Source organism: Schistocerca americana, chromosome X (assembly GCF_021461395.2).
Source record: "Schistocerca americana isolate TAMUIC-IGC-003095 chromosome X, iqSchAmer2.1, whole genome shotgun sequence".
Lineage (NCBI taxonomy): Eukaryota > Metazoa > Arthropoda > Insecta > Orthoptera > Acrididae > Schistocerca > Schistocerca americana.
The window spans coordinates 311,366,282-311,388,186 of NC_060130.1; the positions used below are offsets into that span (position 1 = coordinate 311,366,282).

General features: G+C 42.6%; 1 protein-coding gene and 1 pseudogene across 1 annotated transcript in view; one reads left to right on the forward strand and one right to left on the reverse strand.

The window, feature by feature from the left end:
- LOC124555986 (rho GTPase-activating protein 45-like) overlaps positions 1 to 21,905 on the forward strand; it is a 672,894-nt gene that overhangs the window by 567,976 nt on the left and 83,013 nt on the right. Inside the window, exon 9 of the mRNA XM_047130031.1 lies at positions 3,020 to 3,088. Coding sequence (XP_046985987.1) covers positions 3,020 to 3,088 — 69 coding nt within the window. The remainder of the gene's footprint in view (positions 1 to 3,019; positions 3,089 to 21,905) is intronic.
- Positions 18,575 to 18,692, reverse strand: LOC124557536 (annotated as a pseudogene).

Genomic DNA, 21,905 nt, shown 5'->3' on the forward strand with positions numbered 1-21,905 from the left:
AGTATAACACCGAGTATTACGGTACACATTTCGGTACGGTTATCACTAACAGATAGATTGATGCACGATGTAGTTATGTGTTTATAATTTATGACCGCTACGGTAGAGAAATCGTCCGGCCGTAGATACTAGCGAAGCTTTGTTGGTTCGCTGGTACGCAGGTTTTTGCATGAGCTGTTTGAGTCTAATTGTGAATCATTGATATTGTAGTCATAGCTTACTACGTCTTTTCGTTTTGCGAAGCGCTTCATTATAAATTTCTGTACATTTATGGGGAGTACGTATGGCGGAACTGGTCAAAAAGTGACATTTTCGGATTATTATCTCTTATTAATATTTGATCTCTCCTGAATAATTTAATGCTTTATATGTCGAAAAATTCCAATTGGAAGTGTAGTTTTTATCATTTCGAAGTTAATATTGCGAGTGTAAAATTATCCGGTCGTTCTGTACTGACTTGCCTAAGTATCACTATCTCTTGAACTATTCAATCCAGAAGGCTGTGGTTTTCAGCTATTTATTCCTTGAAATCATGTTAATGTTCGTGTCAAGAGGTTGGATGCACTGTGTAAACAGAAATGGCGGTATAGCACATGCATTTTGTTTACTTACTTAGTGGTTGTCGTGTTTCATAAGTTTAGAACTGAAAACATAGTGGTTTGGTGTGTTATTAAACGCTCTTGTACCTCTTTTCAACATGACGAAAAGAAAGGGTTGTTTTAAGAACCGACATTTCCGTGGAAATCAGCATATTACAAAATCTACATCCAGTTTTGATCCTGAAATAGATTTTTCACAGACCCGCGATAAGGAAACGCCTACTAGTGCTTCAAAGAGGAAAGTTGGATACAATGAGGATTTATTTATTGGCAAAGATCAAAATAGTTTAGGTTATGTTCTTTTACATTTGAGTGTGTTAGGACAAGTTTTACAAGATGCTGTGTCATGTAAGGTTTGTGGTGGGCAAATTAGCATCTCTGAGGAGTCATCTGCAAGAACTGGACTGGCTAACAAACTTGATACTCAGTGCGAAGTTTGCAGGCTCTCGACATCATTTTGGACTCTGAAAAGTGCAAGAATGACTTGTTTGAGAGCAATGTTAGATTCCTGTATGGAATGAGGTGCACTGGGAAAGGATTGACTGCAGCTGAAGTATTATGTGCAACGCTGAACTTGCCAAACCCACCAACCAGATCAAGTAAGTACACAAAAGTAATTGGTGAATGTGTCAAATCTTTTGCTGTTGCTTCTATGAAAGCCGCTACTAAAGAAGCAGTAGAATTAAATAACACAACAGACTTATCTGTGGCAGTTGATGGCACATGGCAGAAGAGAGGTCACACATCAAAAAATGCAGTTGCAACTGTCACTAGTGATGACACAGGTAAAGTTTTAGACATTGAAGTGCTAAATAAATACTGTCATCAGTGTAAATCAGTTGATGAAACAAGTGAAAGCCATAAAACAAATTGCGCTAAGAATTATGAGGGAACTAATAGGGATATGGATGCTACTGCAGTTGTTCCTATGTTCAGACGCTCACAACAGGAGAGAGGTGCGTGTTACACTGAGTACTTGGGGGGATGTGATTAAAATACTTACAAACCAGTAGTGGAAAGCCAATCTTATGGTAATAAGCAGATTGATAAGATTGAATGTGTGGGCCACGTTCAAAAACGGATGGGAACACGTCTCCGAAGATTGAAGCAGACAAAAGGAAGAGAGAAGTTATCAGATGGAAAGACTCTAAATGGTAAAGGAAGACTTACAGACAAAAACATTGATGAACTCCAGCATTATTATGGAATGGCAATAAGAAACAAAACACTTGACTTACAAGGGATGAAACGAGCAGTGTGGGCTACATTCTTCCACAAATCTTCCACTGATAATACACCTATACATGATCTTTGTCCGCCTGGTGCTGATTCATGGTGTAAGTACCGCAAAGCTCAGGCAGCGAGTAGCCAGGAACAATTTAGGCACGAAAATAGCATACCATCTGCAGTGATGGGAGCTAAACCAATATATAGAGAATTAGCTCATCCTGACCTTCTTTCTAAATGTCTCCATGGTCGAACACAAAAACCGAATGAGTCTTTGAATAGTGTAATTTGGACCCGCATACCAAAAAATGTCTTTGCAGGAAGGAAAACTCTATGCTTTGGTGTTTGTGATGCTGTGATAACGTTTAATGATGGTATAATTGGAGGAATAGAGGAACTTGGTATCACTCCAGGTGCCAACACACTGCAAGGCTTTCAGCGAATGGATCGACTTAGGATCATGAAAGCCCAGCGTGCAGCAGAGGAAATGACTAAAGAGGCAAGATGCAGGAAAAGAAGGAGGCTTCTAGGTTTGCAGGATAGTCAAGAACAGGATCCAGATAATGCTGATTATGGGCCTGGCTGTTTCTAGAAGCTGTCATGCCTCCATGTGTAAGTTAATGTCAAATAAAATGTTTCAACTTGATTTGCCGGAAATGACATTTTTAAAATTATTTGACCCATTATCTCAGGAACTATTACAGATACAGATCTCTAATTTTACACTACGTTACCACTTAGTATACTGCAGCTATTGAACCTCCCAAAACATCTCTAACTCTAACGCTTTTTTACTTACGGAAGAAAAAGTGGACTTTTAAAAGAAAATATTGAACAACATTTTAAAAAAATTCATAATTAGCTAATTATTTCTCTGTACATTTTGATTCTGGTTCAGTAATCAGAAAAGGAGTGATACTATACATCCCAAAAATTTCAGATCTCCATCTGTCACAGGTTCTGAGATAATGGGTCATCAATATTGCAAATTTAACACTGTGGGTATAGGACGTACGTACTCCCCTTAAAGGACGTCTCTATTCTTTGCACACATTGAAATCATATCAAGGACAAGTTGAATATTCTGCAGCTTTTCCATTCATTGCTTAGTGCGTGGCTCGTGGTAGAATGCTAGGACGTTTCTAACGTTAAGAAATGATGGATCGTTGCTGATACGAGTGTGGTGTGCGCAGGCGCTGACGGACCGCCGGTCGGAGCACGAGCGCGTGCGCAAGCAGCTGAAGGCGCGCTGGGCCCGCGAGGTGGCGCGAGCGCTCGCCGCCGCCGCAGCCGCAGCCGCCGCCTGCCTGCCCGACGACGAGGTACGCCTACACTCCACTCTGCTCTACCTACGGTATATGACCACAAGCGCCCGGACACCCCTATCCAATGAAACGGTGGACATCACGAGAGGCGCACCCACCGGTATAAAAGGAAGTGGGGAGTATTGTGTTGTCAGTAGAGAAGCAGTAACAAAATAATGGGTAGGTCAGTAGCGCTCACTGACTTCGAATGTAGACTAGTCATTAGAACTCAGCTGGATAAAAAAATCTATCAGAAACGTATCAACCCTTCTAAAGATGCCAAATTCTACTGTTGGTGATGTGACTGTGAAGTGGAAACGCGAAGGAATAACCACAGGCTAAACTCCGATCAGGCAGACTTCATGTACTGACAAGCATTACGGAGGGGGATTGTAAGCAATTACAAGGAATCATTAGAAGAAATCACTCGTGAGTTCCAAAGTGCTACCCGCAGTCCGGGTAACACAATGACTATATGTATGGAGTTAGAAACAATGGTATACAGTGGTCGAGCAGTTAGTTTCTCACACGCCACAAATTTCTGAAGTAAATGATAAGCGACGCTTGAGGTAGTGTAAATAGAGATGCCACTAGGCTGTGGGTGACTAGATACGAGTGATTTCTACATCTACACGTACATGGATACTCTGCAAGTCCTGACAGAGGGTTCATCGAACCACCTTCGTAATAATTCTTTATTATTTCACTTTCTAACAGGGAGCGCACAAAACGAACACTCATACCGGGTGATCAAAAAGTCAGTATAAATTTGAAAACTTAATAAACCACGGAATAATGTAGATAGAGAGGTAAAAATTGACACACATGGTTGGAATGACATGGGGTTTTATTAGAACAAAAAAAAAGTTCACAAAATGTCCGACAGATGGCGCTGGACAGCAGGTAACTGCTACAGGTAACTGCTACCGTGACGGGTGAGAGGTACGCCGATATGTTACAGAATCGCATCATCCCCAGCCTGGCTGATAAACACCTGCTGGAACGTACGATGTTTACGCAGGATGGCGCTCCGCCCCATAATGCTGGACGCGTGAAAGATCTCTTGCGCGCGTCGTTTGGTGATGATCGTGTGCTCAGCAGCCACTTTCGTCATGTTTGGCCTCCCAGGTCCCCAGACCTCAGTCCGTGCGATTATTGGCTTTGGGGTTACCTGAAGTCGCAAGTGTATCGTGATCGACCGACATCTCTAGGGATGCTGAAAGACAACATCCGACGCCAGTGCCTCACCATAACTCCGGACATGCTTTACAGTGCTGTTCACAACATTATTCCTCGACTACAGCTATTGTTGAGGAATGGTGGTGGACACATTGAGCACTTCCTGTAAAGAACATCATCTTTGCTTTGTCTTACTTTGTTATACTAATTATTGCTATTCTGATCAGATGAAGCGCCATATGTCGGACATTTTTTGAACTTTTGTATTTTTTTGGTTCTAATAAAACCCCATGTCATTCCAAGCATGTGTGTCAATTTGTACCTCTCTATCTACATTATTCTGTGATTTATTCAGTTTTCAAATTTATAGTGACTTTCTGATCACCCTGTATGTTCCGTGTGAGCTCTGATTTCCCTTACTTTATTACGATGATCTTTTCTTCCTATGTAGGTCGGCGTCAACGTAATATTTTCGCATTCGCAGGAGAAAGCTGGTGACTGAAATTTCGTATGAAGACCCCGCCGCAATGAGAAACGTTTCGTTTTAATGATGTCTACTCCAAATCCTGTATTATGTCCGTTACACTGTCTCCCCCATTTCTCGATAACACAAAACGTGCTGTCTGCTTTGAACTTCCTCCATGTACTCCGTTAATCCTATATGGTAAGTATCCCACACCGCCCAGCAGTACTGCCAAAGAGGATGGACAAGCATGGTGTAGGCAGTCTTTTAAGTAGATTTTCTGCATCTTCTAAGTTTTCTGCCAACAAAACGCCGTCTTTGGTTCGCCTTCCCCACAACTGTTTTATGTATTCTTTCTAATTTAAGTTGTTCGTAACTGCAATTCCTGGGTATTTAGTTGAATTTACGGCCTTTAGATTTTATTGCTTTATCAAATGGTTCAAATGGCTCAGAGCACTATGGGACTCAACATATTAGGTCATAAGTCCCCTAGAACTTAGAACTACTTAAACCTAACTAACCTAAGGACATCACACACACCCATGCCCGAGGCAGGATCCGAACCTGCGACTATAGCAATCCCGCGGTTCCGGACTGCAGCGCCAGAACCGCACGGCCACCGCGGCCGGCGATTGCTTTATCGTATAACCGAAGTTTAACGGATTCCGTTTAGCACTCATGTGGATGACCTCGCGCTTTTGATTAATTAGGGCTGACTGCCAATTTTCGCACCATAGAGATACCTTTTCTAAATGGTTTTGCAATTTGATTTGATCTTCTGATGAATTTACTAGGCGATAAACGACAGTATCATCTGCAAACAACGTAAGAAGGCTGCTCAGGTTGTCTCCTAAATCGTTTACATACAGGGTGATCAGAAAATGTGGGAAACACTTGCAGCGCATATTGGACAGAGATATATATGTTAAGTTATTTAGCATTGAAGTTAGTCAGTCAGGTCGTCACGCTCACAAATTCAAGTTTCAGCTCTTCAAACAAAGCACTTCTTGGGCAACACAGTCCCTGGCAGGCCGCTTGAATGTGGGCGCGCGACGTCGCAGTTGGATAATTTCAGTGCTAAATAACACGGAAACGACGCAACGTATAGACTTTTTAAGGGAACGTTTATGTCTCAGTAGAACGTGCCCTGCAGCATCCCTAGAAGCGTTTCAGGCATTTTCTGACGTCCCGGTAGATAAACGATCTAGGAGGCAATCTGGGCAGCCATGTTATGTTGTTTGCAGATAATGCTGTCGTTTATCGTCTAGTAAAGTCATCAGAAGATCGAAACGGAGGGCCTGTAACAATGTCTTAGGGAATGCCAGAAGTCACTTCTGTTTTACTCGATGGAACTGTGACCTCACTGATAAAAAATTACGAATCCAGTGGCGTAACTGAGACGATATTCCATAAGCACGCAATTTAATTATAAGCCACTTGTGAGGTACGGTCTCGAAAGCCTTCTGGAAATCTATAAATACTGAGTCAGTTTGGAGTGATGCATCACATTATACGCTGCGGAAATCCGAAGGAAGAGTCTGCGTTCGGCGAATGCCTCGAGAACGTTACCTGCCTTTATATGTTGTGCCAACAGTGAAGAACGGAGGAGGTGGTGTTACGAGCTAACGGTTTTTCGTAGATCAGCTGCGGTCCCCTTATTACACTTAAGAAAACGCTACATACGGAAGGATATGACCACATTGTAAAGCGTTCTGTACTGTGTACAGTTATGGAACAGTTCGGAGACGATGCTTGTGTAGCCTGTCGTACAGCAGCATATGTGAGACAATGATCTGTGGATAATAACATTCCTTAAATGGACTGGCCTGTCCAGACTCCAGATATGAACCAAATGGAACACATTTTGGATGATACTGGACATAGAATTCGCTCCAGACCTCAGCATCCAACAAAACTACCATCTCTAGTTTCGGTTCTTGAGGTCGAATGGGTTGTCATTCCTTAACAGACATTCAGACGACTCAGTGAAGTGTCCCCAGCAAAGTTCAAGCAGTCATAGAGGCAAAGGGTGGACACACTCTGTGTTAACGTCTACCAATAGGTGTCCTAATACTTTTCATCAGATAGTGTACTACACAACTCCGTACTTCCTCCTCGAAATATTTTAACAGCTTTCGTGTAGTTTCCACCTCTCGCAAGTTCTATCATTCATTCCTAATCTTCTAACATCATACACTTTGTCTCCCCATCAATATTCGTTTACCCTTCTCCTCAACCCCCATCCACCACCGCCTCATCAAATGCCTACAATGTGTTCGGTAGGCCTATGTTTTCCGCAGAAGCAACTCGCTAGAATTCACAGTATTCCTTGAGAACCATGGCCAGATGGCGCATCCGTATACAATGTGTCCCCTTCCTCACATCTCCACACACTACACGTACTTTCACAGGCTGACACAAATCACCATGTCCTCCCATACCATGCAATCAACGTCGTATCAGTTATAACACCCACTATCTCTTCACCCCCTTCCGAAGGTCGCTAACGCACACCTGTGATGTGGCGGTCGATTCTTGGTAAGCAGGTTCGAATGCTGGTGATAGAACAAATTTTCACTGCCAATATATGGCCTGCAAGAGGAGGATAGGCGGTGGCGTAAAATTCGTGATCACCAGTCTTTGCGACAATGTCTTAGATTAAATTGCAAACCACTCCGCAGTGTCTCATGTAGTGAGTGCATTTGACACTTTCGATGGTGATCCCTAAGTCGAATACAGACATCAAGATCGGAGACTCCCTTTGTGCTATTCGATAGGCGTAGGCTATGTCCCATCACCGGATTTCATCCCCTCCCTTCTCTCGTCGTCATCATACCACTACATCGCACGCGCAGCCATTAAACTCACCTACACTCTACCAATACACATACGACACAACTTTAACATACTCGCAAGCAAAGGAGTCACTGAGAGCGTACGTAAAGCACCTTGAACCTGAACTACCTTCTTACTGAGCAGTAAGAGTTGCTGAAGAGAGAAACACATTTTGCAATAAAAGCTGTTTATTACAAGAACCAAACTAAATACAACTACTGAGAACGAATGTGAGACCTGAGTTTCTCCTGGCGTATACAACTTTCAAATAACTTCCGGGAATTCAGCTAGGTAACATTTTCAGCGACCGCCGATAATTCGGCGGGAGAACACCCCGCTAGTTTCAAGGCAAACTGCAGCGGACAGGCGGCTTACATGCAAATTTAAAACCTCGGCCTCATGGTAGGGAGAATTTGAATGTCTTTTTAGAACATCTGAGCACGATCCACCCGAACATTCGTTTTACGATGGAGGTGGAAGAGGATGGTTGCCTTCCCTTTCTTGGCGTGTTGGTTAGGAGGAAGCATGATGGATGATTGGGACATGCAGTCTACAGGAAACGTACTCACACCGACTTGTACTTACAGGCTAATAGTTGTCACCATCCGGCTCAGCGTGAAGGGGTACTTCGTACCTTGGTACACAGGGCACATGCCGTTTCTGACGCTGAGACTTTGCCAGCTGAACTGTCCCATCTTGAAGTTACATTTCGTCAAAATGGTTATAGTGATAGAGTGAACGTGCGTTGCGCTATCGACCAACTGTAAATCGGGTGATTGATGGTAATTCTGAGTCAACACCTAACGCCTTTTTGCCTTACGTAGGAAACATGTCCAACAAGATCGGTCGTATTTTACGGAATTACGATGTGAAATGTGTTTTACGACCTCCATCTAAAATTAGAGCACTATTGGGTTCCGTTAAGGATGATCTTGGACTGCGTAAGGCGGGTATATATCGTATTCCTTGTAGCTGCCGCATGGCATATATTGGTCAAACTATCAGGACCGTGGAGGACCGATGTACTGAGCATAAACGGCACACATGATTACAGCAAGTAGATCTGCTATTGCCGAACATTGCTTGGATACTGGTCACCCCATGTTATATAATAACACCGAGATATTGGCATGCGCGTCCAGCTACTGGGACAGTGTTATTAGGGAGGCAGTTGAGATTAAATTAGTGAGCAGCCTCGTTAATAGGAATGGAGGTTTCTGTTTAAACTCTGTTTGGAATCCGGCTCTCTCCCTTGTCAAAAAAAGAGGGACGGAATCAACGCTACCTCACCTGCGAATTCATAGTTTCACTATCGATAGCTCTGACTTAGGTCATCTTTGGTGGCACTAGTGTTCAGTGTGTGTGTTATCTTTTCTGCTTCAGTCCGAGAACCGAGGTTTTAAATTTGCATGTACGCCGCCTGTTCGTTGCAGTTTGCCTTGAAAATGGCGGGGTGTTCTCCCGGCGAAATATCGGCGGTCGCTGAAAGTGTTACCTGGCTGAATTCCCGGAAGTTATCTGACTGAGAATGAATGTCTACACAATTTGAGAACAACAATGTCTTGAGCACCAGGGAAGATTAATAACGACACGGTCCCACTAGGCGATGAACTCGTAGACAGTCACATGGAAATACTGCAAAGTGGTGCCCTCTGGAGCGGCTGACGGAAGTGCAGCGGCGGACGTGGCTCACGAAGGGGCGAGGCGACAAATTGGCGGGCAGCGGCAGGTGGGATTCGTAGCGGGGACTCGTGGCAGAGACTTGGCGCGCCCGTTGGTCGGTCGGAGCCAGGCCGACCTAACTAGACGCCTGTGGAGGGATAGAGAGGCGGTATCGTCTGTACACGTGACTGCGTGGACGTAAGGTAGTGCCCACGAATGCAGCGCTATGTGGCGAGGCTGCCGCCCCCGGACGCTGTGAAAGCTGCTGGCGGCTTAGTACCCTAACTCTTCCTTTACAAACAACCTCATAGATGAGGTAGGGGCCGTACCTGGCCCACGAGACATATACGTAATTGTGGTGGTCGAAATATGCAGGGGGAAGCCCTCCATGCATCACAGAACGCACCCCATAGGATATTTCAGCCAGCAATGCCACATGGAATTCAATTTTTACTACCTCATTCATTGCAAATAAAGCTTCCCACCCACTCTCTCCACGCATACGAGTCACCTCCTATCACATACAGGGTGATCAAAAAGTCAGTATAAATTTCAAATCTTTAAAAACCACGGAATAATGTAGATAGAGGGGCAAAAATTGACACACATGTTTGGAATGACATGGGGTTTTATTAGAACCAAAAAAGAAAAAAACTAATTTCACAAAATGTCCGACAGATGGCGCTGGACAGCAAAACTGCTACCGTGACGGGTGAAAAGTACGCCGATATGTTACAGAATCGCATCATCCCTAGCCTGGCTGATAAACACCTGCTGGAACGTACGATGGTTACGCAGGATGGCGCTCCGCCCCATAATGCTGGACGCGTGAAAGATCTCTTGCGCGCGTCGTTTGGTGATGATCGTGTGCTCAGCAGCCACTTTCGTCATGCTTGGTCTCCCAGGTCCCCAGACTTCAGTCCGTGCGATTATTGGCTTTGGGGTTACCTGAAGTCGCAAGTGTATCATGATCGACCGACATCTCTAGGGATGCTAAAAGACAACATCCGACGCCAATGCCTCACCATAACTCCGGAAATGCTTTACAGTGCTGTTCACAACATTATTCCTCGACTACAGCTATTGTTGCGGAATGATGGTGGACGTATTGAGCATTTCCTGCTAAGAACATCATCTTTGCTTTGTCTTACTTTGTTATACTAATTATTGCTATTCTGATCAGATGAAGCGCCATCTGTTGGACATTTTTAGAACGTTTGTATTTTTTTGATTCTAATAAAACCCTATGTCATTCCAAGTATGTGTGTCAATTTGTACCTCTCTATCTACATTATTCTGTGATTTATTCAGTTTTCAAATTTTTACTGACCTTTTGATGTCCCTCACCTAGAAAATGTTACTAAGAGTCTACAGCACACTCATTACAGATTTTGGTGACTGCACAAATTAACCCATCAGTTTCCAATCGCCAAGTTATCCCTATCGATGTGTCATACTTCTTTGTATATTAACAATTTTAATCAAAGACTGAAGACCAGCCAAATTTTTAACATCGTTACTCACTGGTGGGTTCTAATCAAATTGCGAGCCTATGGAGTTGCTCGAATAGACTGGTTATTGCCTGTCAGAGAGGTCATTATTCGTAGTAACTAAGAGGAAGACATTTAGTGAAAGCAAAGTGATATCTGGGGTTTCACAGGCACGTGTTATAGGCCCACTACTGTTCTTAATCTATGAGAATGAGTTAGGTGACAATCAGAGCATCCGTCTTTGGTTGTTTTGTAGATGGTGCTGTCGTTCACTGTCTAGTGAAGTGATCAGACGATAAAAGCGAGTAGCAAAAGTACTCAAACGAGATATCTGCACGGTGAGGAAAGCGCCAGTTCACCTTTCACAATTAAAATTTCTTTTACACGATAAATATCACAAACTCTAGGATGAGGAGTCAGTTAAATACCTCGTGATTACAATTACAAACAGCTTAAATTGGGAACATCACATAGAAAATGTTGTGGGGAAGGCATGTCAAAGGTTGCCTTTCACTGGCAGAACCCTCAGGATAGATTGCCTATACTGCGCTTGTTTGTCTTCTTCTGGACTATAGCTCCATATTATGGGATCGTTACCAGTTACAAATGATGTATGACATCGAAAAAATGCAATGATAGAAGCTTGTCTTGTGTTATCGGGAAATACGGGAGAGAGTGTCACCGATAAGAGAAGAGAATTGAGGTGGTAATCACAAAAACAGATTCATTTTCCGTTGCGGCGAGATGTTTTCTGCAAATTTCAATCATCAATCTTTTCTTCCGAATGCCAAAATATTTTTTTACTCCCACCTTCCCAAGGAAAAAATTACCGTCGTAATAAAATAACAGATATCAATGTGTTCATTTTTCCCACCTGCTACTCGAGACTCAGGATGTCGAGCAATAGTCTGAAAGTGATCCTGTGAATCCTCTGTCAAACATTTAACTGTTAATTGCGGAGTAAACATGTAGATGGAGATTTAAGGGTAGCTATCAGCTCGCTCCCATACAGTGATAAAGGAAACAGTGGATAACAGTTTTTAAAAATTTGAGCACTTCTCTTCTCAAACTTCTCCAATACCTTCGCAAATCTTACACATCACGTGAACTCAAATATCAACGCTTCATTGTTTTCCCAATTCCCTCTAATCCTATGTTGCTGCTGCGCACATATTGACATGGCTCCACCTCCACTCCCTCGATACCTTACCCCACGAAAACTTCAACAGACTCCCACCTCGTGGCCCAGATAACAGTGCTGATATCTGCTCATCATACGAGCTACCATCGTAGCCCCCACATTCTTCTCATACATTCCAACCTTCTGACCATTATAAAAAGACCCTCGGTCCTTGTATCCCTGCCTGCACGTGTCCAATAATAATTCCCCTCATTCCCCTTCTTCCCCAGTCACCCTCCCAGGCGTAAGGATTCATCTATCTAGCCTCCATATCCCTTTTCTACTCTCACTGCAACTTATGGAAACTGACCTCTGAGGACTTTCCATCAAAAGCAGTATCGTCGCCCGCACTTTAGCAGCAGCGCCAACATGGACGCTTCGACAAAAAATTTAGTTCACGAACCTCGCTGTCACTCGATGACAGCGTTACTCAGTCTCAACTAGTACGCAGCTCATTTATGCCCCACTGTTACTTACTTAGTGAAAGCAAAGTGATATTTGGGGTTTCACAGGCACGTGTTATAGGCCCACTTAATGCCCGTAATGCACTTACGGAATTCTGAATTGACCACTGGACTAGACGACATACTTCTCATACTTCTCGTGCTGTCTCCGCGTTAACAATTCATCGGTTCCCATCAACGTTGTTGTCTCTCTGGACAGAAAATTCTCGTGACAGTCAACTGTCACTCAACTGCACATGCTCAGGCTTCCACAGAAACAAGACAGCTTATTGTCATCCTAACAAATATAACCCAGTCAGTCTCTGATATATATATATATATATATATATATATATATATATATATATATATATGTGTGTGTGTGTGTGTGTGTGTGTGTGTGTGTGTGTGTGTGTGTGTTGTAGTTAAAACCACCTCTAGAAGCTTAGACTACGGTAGTCTCCGTAGTAGCTTTAGTCAGCTATGGTCGTACCCCCGTTACCTGTTCGTTAGGTTTGTCATATCCACCAGGATTTACGTCATAACAATCTTTTTCTTTACGTATGCGATCAGTGTCTCACTAGATACCCCTAAAACTGGAAGCGGTGAATCATCTACAAACTGAAAGAGGATATATAACTGTCCAAGTAACCTACGGAACGTCTTTGTTCCACGTAGTTGCCTCCCTGATTATTACGTAAAAATAAACGGTATTTATAGTAAATATGAAATTTCAGACATTTAAGTCAGGTTTTATGCAAACATTGTGGATTTGTAGCGTGAAACAGAGGGATCTTGTAGCAAAAATAAAGGAAACAATACAGATTTATCATATAGCGATAGAAAATGCAATTTCCTCAACAAAAAGATAAAATAAAACACTGCAAAACAACAATATATCAAATATCGCTTGAATACTTCGTCGAACTTATATGAAACATGTTTCTGTTATTCATAAATAACTTTAGCATTTATCAATAATAATAAGACTCTTGCCTTTGATAATAATGGAGAACGTTCTGTGGAATACAAAATAACAACAATAATCCAATGTATTTTTATGTTTGTACATGTAAACTGTACTTACACCAAAAGTGATTGCTTTGGTTGCATGCAAGCGCAGAACTTACTCTATCAGCTAATATTTATTACCTACAAAATGAAATGATGGGTTACTGACTAGCACTGAATGATGTACCCTTCTAATTACGGGCAAAACAAATAAGAAAAAAATAGAGAAGTCGTCGGTTCCCAGTTCCTCTCTTAGACTTTCATTTATGTTCTTTCCCTACCAATGCTACTTATACTACCGCTAATCCTACCATTTACTATGTCATATATGTAGTGTAGCAAAACTACCGAACCGCAGTCTTGCCACAGCCCAACTCTACGTGTGACAAACAATATATTTAAATAAAATTTGAAATCCACTTGAAAATGTCGCCACTATACTGTTTTATGAAGGAAAGGGAAATAGCTAGGAGAAAAGAGGAATGGAGAGAAAAAGAGAAAGAGAGAGGAAGAGTAATTATAAGTTAACAAAACATGTGTATCTATTTACTATGGTTTTGCTCTCTGGCACGCAGATATTTGGACATCCAGACTCCAGGGAACACTCTACACGCTTTTGAATTCCTCACTGGAAATCAGCAAAGTAATTCTTCGTTTCGGAGCGACGGTACTGGTAGTTACTTGTTATTTACTGGTATGTCTATGTTCTGTCGGATGCTGCTATTTATCCGTTTCGCCTCCCAGGCAGAATTGAGATGAAAGTCACTGTCTCTGTTCAATAGATTTTCATATACTCTCATTTCTATCTTTTCCTAGATTATAGAATCCTATAAACCTCTACGGTGACAGACATTGATGACCAGAAACATTAGGATCATTGCGTTTCTGGCACGTGACGCGACAAGGAAAGTATTTAAGCGAAGCAGAGAAGAAAGAGAAATAATTCTATCGACGACACAGGCCGCAAATCTGGAAATCCACTGACATAAGCGAATCTGGAAAAGGGAAGATTTTTGTGTCCCAGCCAGTGGTAACGAGCATCTCTCGTCGTCGTCATACCACTGCATTCTACGCGCATCGATTACGCTCATCTACACTGCACCAATACACATACGACAGAACTCTCCCGTATTGGCAAGTAAAGGGGTCGTTGAGCGCGTACGAAGAACACTCTTTCTGACTAGACGGATGTACCTGAACTATCCTCTTACTGATCAGTTAGATTTGCTGAACAGAGAAACGCATTTTACAATAAAAACTGTTTACTACAAGTATCATACTAAATACAACTGCTGAGAATTAGTGTCTACACAATTTGAGTACAGCAATGTCTTGAGCAGCAGATAAGATTTAACGACACGGCTCCACAAGGCGATGAACTCGTAGACAGTCACATGAAAATACTGCGAAGTGGAGCCGTCGGGAGAGGCTGACGGAAGTGCAGCGGCGGAAAAAAAGCAAAACTGGTTGGCTGTTCGTGTACTACTATCAGGAGCATGAATGGAAACTGACTGGAGAGCGGTGAGAGCACGAAAAGGCGGCAAGTTGTTGGACGTCCACGCCCCATTACAGAACGTGGAGGTCGGAAACTTGCTCACTCTGTAAAGTGGGATAGACGGCTATTTTACGACAGATTACAATGCTGGTGCAGATACATGTGTTCCGGTGCACACCGTTTGGTGTACGTTGTTGAACATCGGGCTCCGCCGCAGACGACACCAATGTGTGCCCATGTTAACCCAACGACAGCGTCAATTACGAATATAGCGGACACGAGATGACACGAACTGGACCGTGTTACACCAGGTCGAGGGTCATGTCCACATACGCCACGATCCACGCGAACAGCTTCTCGAAATATGACCCACATCACGGACACAGTTCGGTTTGCGCAGATTATGCTATGGGGTACTATGACAGTACTATGTAAACAGTATTGCGTGCCATCTGCATCCCTTTATGCTTGATATCTTCCCCGACCTCGATGGTATCTTCCAGTAGGATAACTGTATGTCACAGAACGCCAGAATGGTGCTATAGTTCTTCGAGGAGGATGGCACTGATGACTGTTCACCAAATTCACCACTTACAGGTAAACAATGTGAGACTTGAGTTTCTACTGGCGTACACAGTGTTCGAATAACTTAAAGGAATGCTGCCAGGTTACACTGTCGACAACCACCCATGTATTAAATTCCCTTGCAGAGCTATTACGGTGCCACAGCTTTTCCTTGAAAATGACCCGTCAAAATACCGGTTAGTAATTTATGGTAATATAAATATGGTAATATGCGTAGACATCTGGTACCACATACCTCCAGAGACTTACGAAGGACCTGTCGAAGTCTTACCACACAGAATCTCTGATCTGTTACTTTCCATAGGTGGACCAGCACTGTCGTCATGGCTCATCAGTGTAGTGCATTTTTGTCTTCGAATTTGAAACGTGTTTCCCTCAATGGTGCCACGCTCCGCTACCGTATAGCCGAGGTGAACGTTCCAGAAGTGTCTTGCTAGTCTCTGTGAGAAGCAGCGTTGCGTTTTCCGTTTTACTGCTGGTCATACTCACCCGTGATGGCGTACACGCCAAGTGTTCTTAACTAAGCGATCTTTTACGAAACCAAGCGTATCCCTGATTTTGCATGAGATGGAAAACCGTCTTTCACAATGCTTTTTCAAGATCCTGGAGACCTTTTGCACGGGCGGTAAGCGTGCGATAGGAGCCATCATGTTCTTGCAGTAATATACCGTCTTTTCCTTTTTTCTTACCATCTGTCTAGAGAGTGCGTTTTATTTACGTCTCTTGTGAAATGCTTGACGTAAATGTAAATAAAGGGTAGGCTCTGTTTTTCGGAGACGCCTCAGCCTCTATGTATCTACGTGGTAAGTACCGAGAAGCGCTACACTGCATATTGGCAGCATCTCGTGTTTCGACAGAAGTCATCATGTATGTAATTGCCCCCCATGGTGAACACGCTTTCGTGTACACTGTTTGTGTGCCAATCGTCGCCGTCTGGCCACCCAAGACGAAATTGTCGTCTACGTATGTCTAGAAGAACTTTGGCTTGAGTCGAGAAGTTTCAAGCGCTGTTTTCTCGAAGTGCTCCACGTCTAAATCGGTGGTCACTGGAGTCAATGGAGAGTCTATCGTTACTCCGTCTATTTGTAATACCAAACTGAAAACAAGTGGTGGCACCATTGTGCTACTTTACTGTCCGCTATTGCTGTACCACACATTTTGTACTTGATATTCAACACTACACTATACTATACAGCACTGCACTTCACTCCACTACATTATAATACACTACTGTACCCGGAGACAGGAGCGGAATTATTGTTTTCATTTCCTTCTGACTGGTTACCACTCGTCCACCTAGTCGTTGTTCAAGTATCACAGGGACTGTATTGTCATCGCATCTTTATTGTTCTACTCTCTTGCGCGGCTGTAAAGATGAGAAGAGAGAGGGCCATTAGGTCTCAGGAAATCTTTCCTGGTGCTTTATGTGTCCCATCCCCTCACAGCTTTCGAAAGGAAATTGTGGTGGGGTGTTTTGTCTCGTTGTCATCGTGTATGGCTTCTTGCAGTCTGTTTCTCGGCCATACAGGATTGCAGCTGGTAGTCTAGAATTCTTCCTGCCAGGAGCTTTCAACCTTAAACTTCCTTTTTCCATTTGCTGTTTGGAACAGTGGAAAGAACCATGGTGAATAAGACCGCTTCAGATGTATGATAAATCTTTATTTCTGACCCACCTAGTTTCGTGGCGTTAGAGCCACATTTTCATGGATACTGATTAATGTTGAACTACCGACTTCTTGACGATTAAACAGTTTTATCACAATGGGAGAAAGAATGTTGGGTCATCTACTGCTTATCGTTTGAAGTAAATTATAAATCTGTATACCTAAAAATGTTGCTCTAATGCCATGAGACTAATTTTTTCAGAAATAATGATTTATCATACAGCCGAAGCGAACTTACTCATCATGGTTCAGTTCTAAAGCTGTGGATGCCCACAGTACAAAATTTGCTGCAACAGTGGAAAGAGTTATTAGATACCAGTGCAACTAAAGCAGAATTCATGCTGTACAACTTCGACAGTATGAGACCCAGCCTACCAATGACAGTGAAAAACTCGACGGAATCAGGTAGCCAATGGTTAGCAAGATGAAATATCTAAGATCAGTAATATCATTTACGGGAGCTATAGATGTGGAAGTTGCCCGTCGGATTAGTCCTGTGACCGCGAATCGCAACTCGTGGTAGCCAGACTGGTGACGTGGGCTTTCCGACAGTGATGTTCCTGACCCTTTTGTAGGTGCCGCATGTACCATGGGTCTTCCGGCCAACCAGTTTTGCACCGTGCGTTTTCCTACCAGAGCCGTCCCTACTGCTAACTTAAGCCACTCGTTCACCAACAGCGGGAGTGTTGTCGCTATCAGTCAGTCACTGCCCTCGCCGACAGCCTTTGTTCCTGTATTGATTCGTTGGGCTAAGCTATTTGTGTTCTATACACTGTGAGTAATGGAAATAATTACAACAGCGAAGGGGAAGCTGTGTCCTCCCAACGATGGCCATCGTTACCAAGAGCCAAGAAAATGTGATGAGTATTCGAACTGGTTATGCGTGAGTTACGAACGGAATAAATGCCAATGCCGTTTAAAAATTTTAAATGGTAGAATCATGGCTGAATAATAACATTCTTCCCAATGAAGAATCAGATGTGCAGATTAAGAAACGGATGCGTAACTGCAGAAAGAGGATCCACTTAGAAAACACAGTGCCTGTTTTCCAAATTTTTAAAGAGAAATTTCGAAATTTGAGAGCTAGAGATTTATATTTCGTCGCAATTATGCCATATTATGAGAACTCCAAGCCCGCATTTTGTAAAGCCAGAAGGGAAGCTATTGGGGCGACCCAAAAACCTGGCACTAACCTGGAGATTCATCAGAGCGAAGTCATTTTGAAATTTAAAAAAAGCACTCCGTCTCCAGGCCATGAGTGGCCTACCGGGACCATCCAACCGCCGTGTCATCCTCAGTGGAGGCTGCGGATAGGAGGGGCGTGGGGTCAGCACACCGCTCTCCCGGTCGTTATGATGGTATTCTTGACCGAAGCCGCTACTATTCGGTCGAGTAACTCCTCAATTGGCATCACGAGGCTGAGTGCACCCCGAAAAATGGCAACAGCGCATGGCAGTCTGGATGGTCACCCATCCAAGTGCCGACCACGTCCGACAGCGCTTAACTTCGGTGGTCTCACGGGAACCGGTGTATCCACTTCGGCAAGGCCGTTGCCCATTTTGAAATTAACTGAAGGTAATAGTTTTTTTTTATATTAACGATGGATCTGTTCCTGCCAAAAGGATCCTGGCGCTAGGTTGTGAAGAAGCGTAGAAAATCTTGTGTGAAAATGGAGCTGTTCTTACGGATGCCACATTTGACAGTATTCGAAACAATTCAGGTAACTATGCTGTCGTAGAGTGGTATTCTGTCCGCCTGGTTTCACGGATAAGAAATGTTCATGTAGATTTGGTAGTACAAAGCTTATTTAAAATGAGAGAATGCATCTTTTCCGATGTTTGTTTTACAACAAATTAAGAATTAATTGCTTGACAAGACAATTATTTCTTGAGAAAGGAGTGTTGAAAAGAAAGTTTCTTCTCATGTAATGAAATAACAGTATTATTAGGAACGCCAGATGTCTAAACGAAAACAGTCACTTCTTCGAAGGGCGAATAAACGTCAGTGTTGTCTAAAGGCTGAAGACCTTTAGGAAGAAAGTAAACACCGCTAGAAATTATCACTAACTAGTAAGTACACAATGCACCACTCTAACCAAAGTTCAGAACCTGACGCGACAGTCCAAAGTTAATGTTTTTTTACACTGAGACACAGTACGAGTTAAAGTTTCAGAGAGACAGTTCTGTTTCAAAGTTCCACTGTGATGGCAGAAATAAAGACAATAAATCTTAAAAGTCCACTAGCTGATCAGGGGTGATATAAAGCACGTCTTCGTCATTGCGGCAGCTCGAAAGTGAATTCCTGATTGGTAGAACGTGACTGCATTCGGCACCTGACCCAGGAAGCCCACTCGGAGTGAACTGTTCATTGTGGCTCGAGCGCCGGCCTAAATACAGTCCGGGTGCCAGGAGAATATAGGCACTACTTTCAGTCACATGGTCTGCGGAGAAGAATATGTCCGTGAGCCTAACGACCTCTAGTGGCGCCTGGGATGGTGTTTGGGGCCACACAGATCGTGGCCGAGTTTCATCTGTCTTCGGGAAGGTTGTCCCCTGCGAGTTATGTGATCGCTTCCCTCGGATGTAGTGTCGGCTGCAGGGCATAGGAAACTAAATTCTTCAATAAATCAAAAACATCAGAACCTATACTTTCTGATAAATAAGCGCATGGAGGAAGCTATATTTGAAATTAAAAATTATTCCATTGGTCTGCCTGCTTAAAAAAGTTTCATAGATTTGACTAAAGGTTAAAAGACATGACAAGAATATATAACGACTCTAGCTCTTTAAGTTCCTTAAGATCTCCAGCTGTTTAAGTTGTTTAAGATCTCTGGCTTTCTTAATAAAGAACTGAGTGAGAAATTAAATTACAACAAAGAAAGAAGTTCAATCATTTGCTGTAGTAATGCTGCAGAAAAAAGTGAAAATAAAGAATATAAAGGTAAAAATTAAAAACATTTAAACATGCCTATGTACTATGTGCATAGCCAGTCCTAAGCCTGGATAAAATGTGAAGGGATGTTGTTCTTACAAAACGGCAGAGCCTCCCCCACTGTTGAGTCTTGCTCTGAGGGTAGGGAACTCCATAGTTAAAATGTCTGTGGTTTGCTAAATCACGTTGACGTCACGGGTCGGAAAGCCCATGGTCGGAAAATACATGATACGACACCATCAGACTTCCCTCCAGCACGAAGGGTAAACGGAGTAGCTTACACACCCTAGTGGAGCGAGTCCTCCAAAATTCTAGCAGCCTGCTGCGGAGGTCGCTAATAGAGCGGAACTGAGGAAGAACTAGTGAGGAGCTTAGTATTATATATCACTTCCACTAGAATATAAGTCGCGCTACGCGGCTTAACCGGCAGAGTCTCCGAGAGTCTTCTTGAAAGTGTCCTCCAGTGCAGCAGCGAGGTTTTTGACGACAGCCAGTTCCAGTCGCAATCACCGCTAAAGCTCCACTCATCACAGCTCACCTGTCCGAAGAGGATCAGCCGCTGTTCGACAGTGCACTATGCAGCGATCAGACTTAGCCTCAGAACAGGACTGTCATAGGCTAGGAATAGTGTACAACGATGTCTTGAAGTTGAGTATTTGCGTGTCATTGTATAAATATGTGTCTTAGGAAGCAGAATTATGGTCACCTCAGTACTTGCGTCATGTTACTGATGATCCGCTGACCATACGTACAGAACAAGACACGTCCTTTCCACTCAGCTAAAATGCATTTTTTAATTTTTAAGCGACATAGCACAAAGAAAGAAGTTTATAAATATGGTATGGTATATCAGAACCGTTTGTGACAAGCAAAACCGCTTAACAAAGCAAGTAGGGAACTACAAAGAGAGAAAGTGAAAACGGAAATGAAGCAGCCGGAAACGAATGCTTTTGAGTATGTTACTTCACCTTTATATGATCAAAATCAGAGGACGAAGATCATCTGAGATATATTTCTGGAGAATACGCTGAAATTTAGTTGAAGAATGACATTTTGTAAGGATCAAAGATTCTGTATTGTTAAAGTCGTTTATTTTCCTGTTACATAATTAACAGGATAGAATCTTTGGTTCTTTCAAAATTTCATGGGAAAGCAGTGCAGTATTACATACAAGAAATTTACTGAAATGTTGCCTACAATTCATTTGTGTCATTAGGGTGGCCACAAGAAATTTTTGACAAAGACACCACATATTACCAATTCCAGACAAAAGAATCATTTCACGTTGATAATGTTCATTCATGTTTCAGTAAGTTTATAGTTTAGAAAAACCTTTGCTTTTAGCAAATAAAAATCGCTGTCTCCCTACACTAAGCGGAAACCATTCATCGTAAAAACTGATTCTAGTCTAATTTCACAGAAAATTTGGTTCCCTTGAAGATTTACTCTCATGAAACTTATAGATTTTGTGATTCTTGGAATTTTCAGGTGATACCGTGATGCGTATTCTCAAAAGAAACTAACCATATTAAGGCTAAAATCACGTACATTCTCCACATATTATTTGCACTCTTCAATTTTTACATTAAAATGGGTTCAGTAATATGTCTCCTGAAAAGTAAGTCAAACGTAATTCAAATTGAACTAATTCAGACAAAGGAATAAGAACGGTATAACAATGACGACAAGTAGTGTTCCAAAACATTTCATTATTAATAATATCAGATTATACTGTATACCTATATTAAAGTAATTTCATATACAGTTTTCCGATTAACTTGCTACCGGTTTTGATAAAATGACTTATGAAGATTCATGAAAAAATTTGTATATTCAG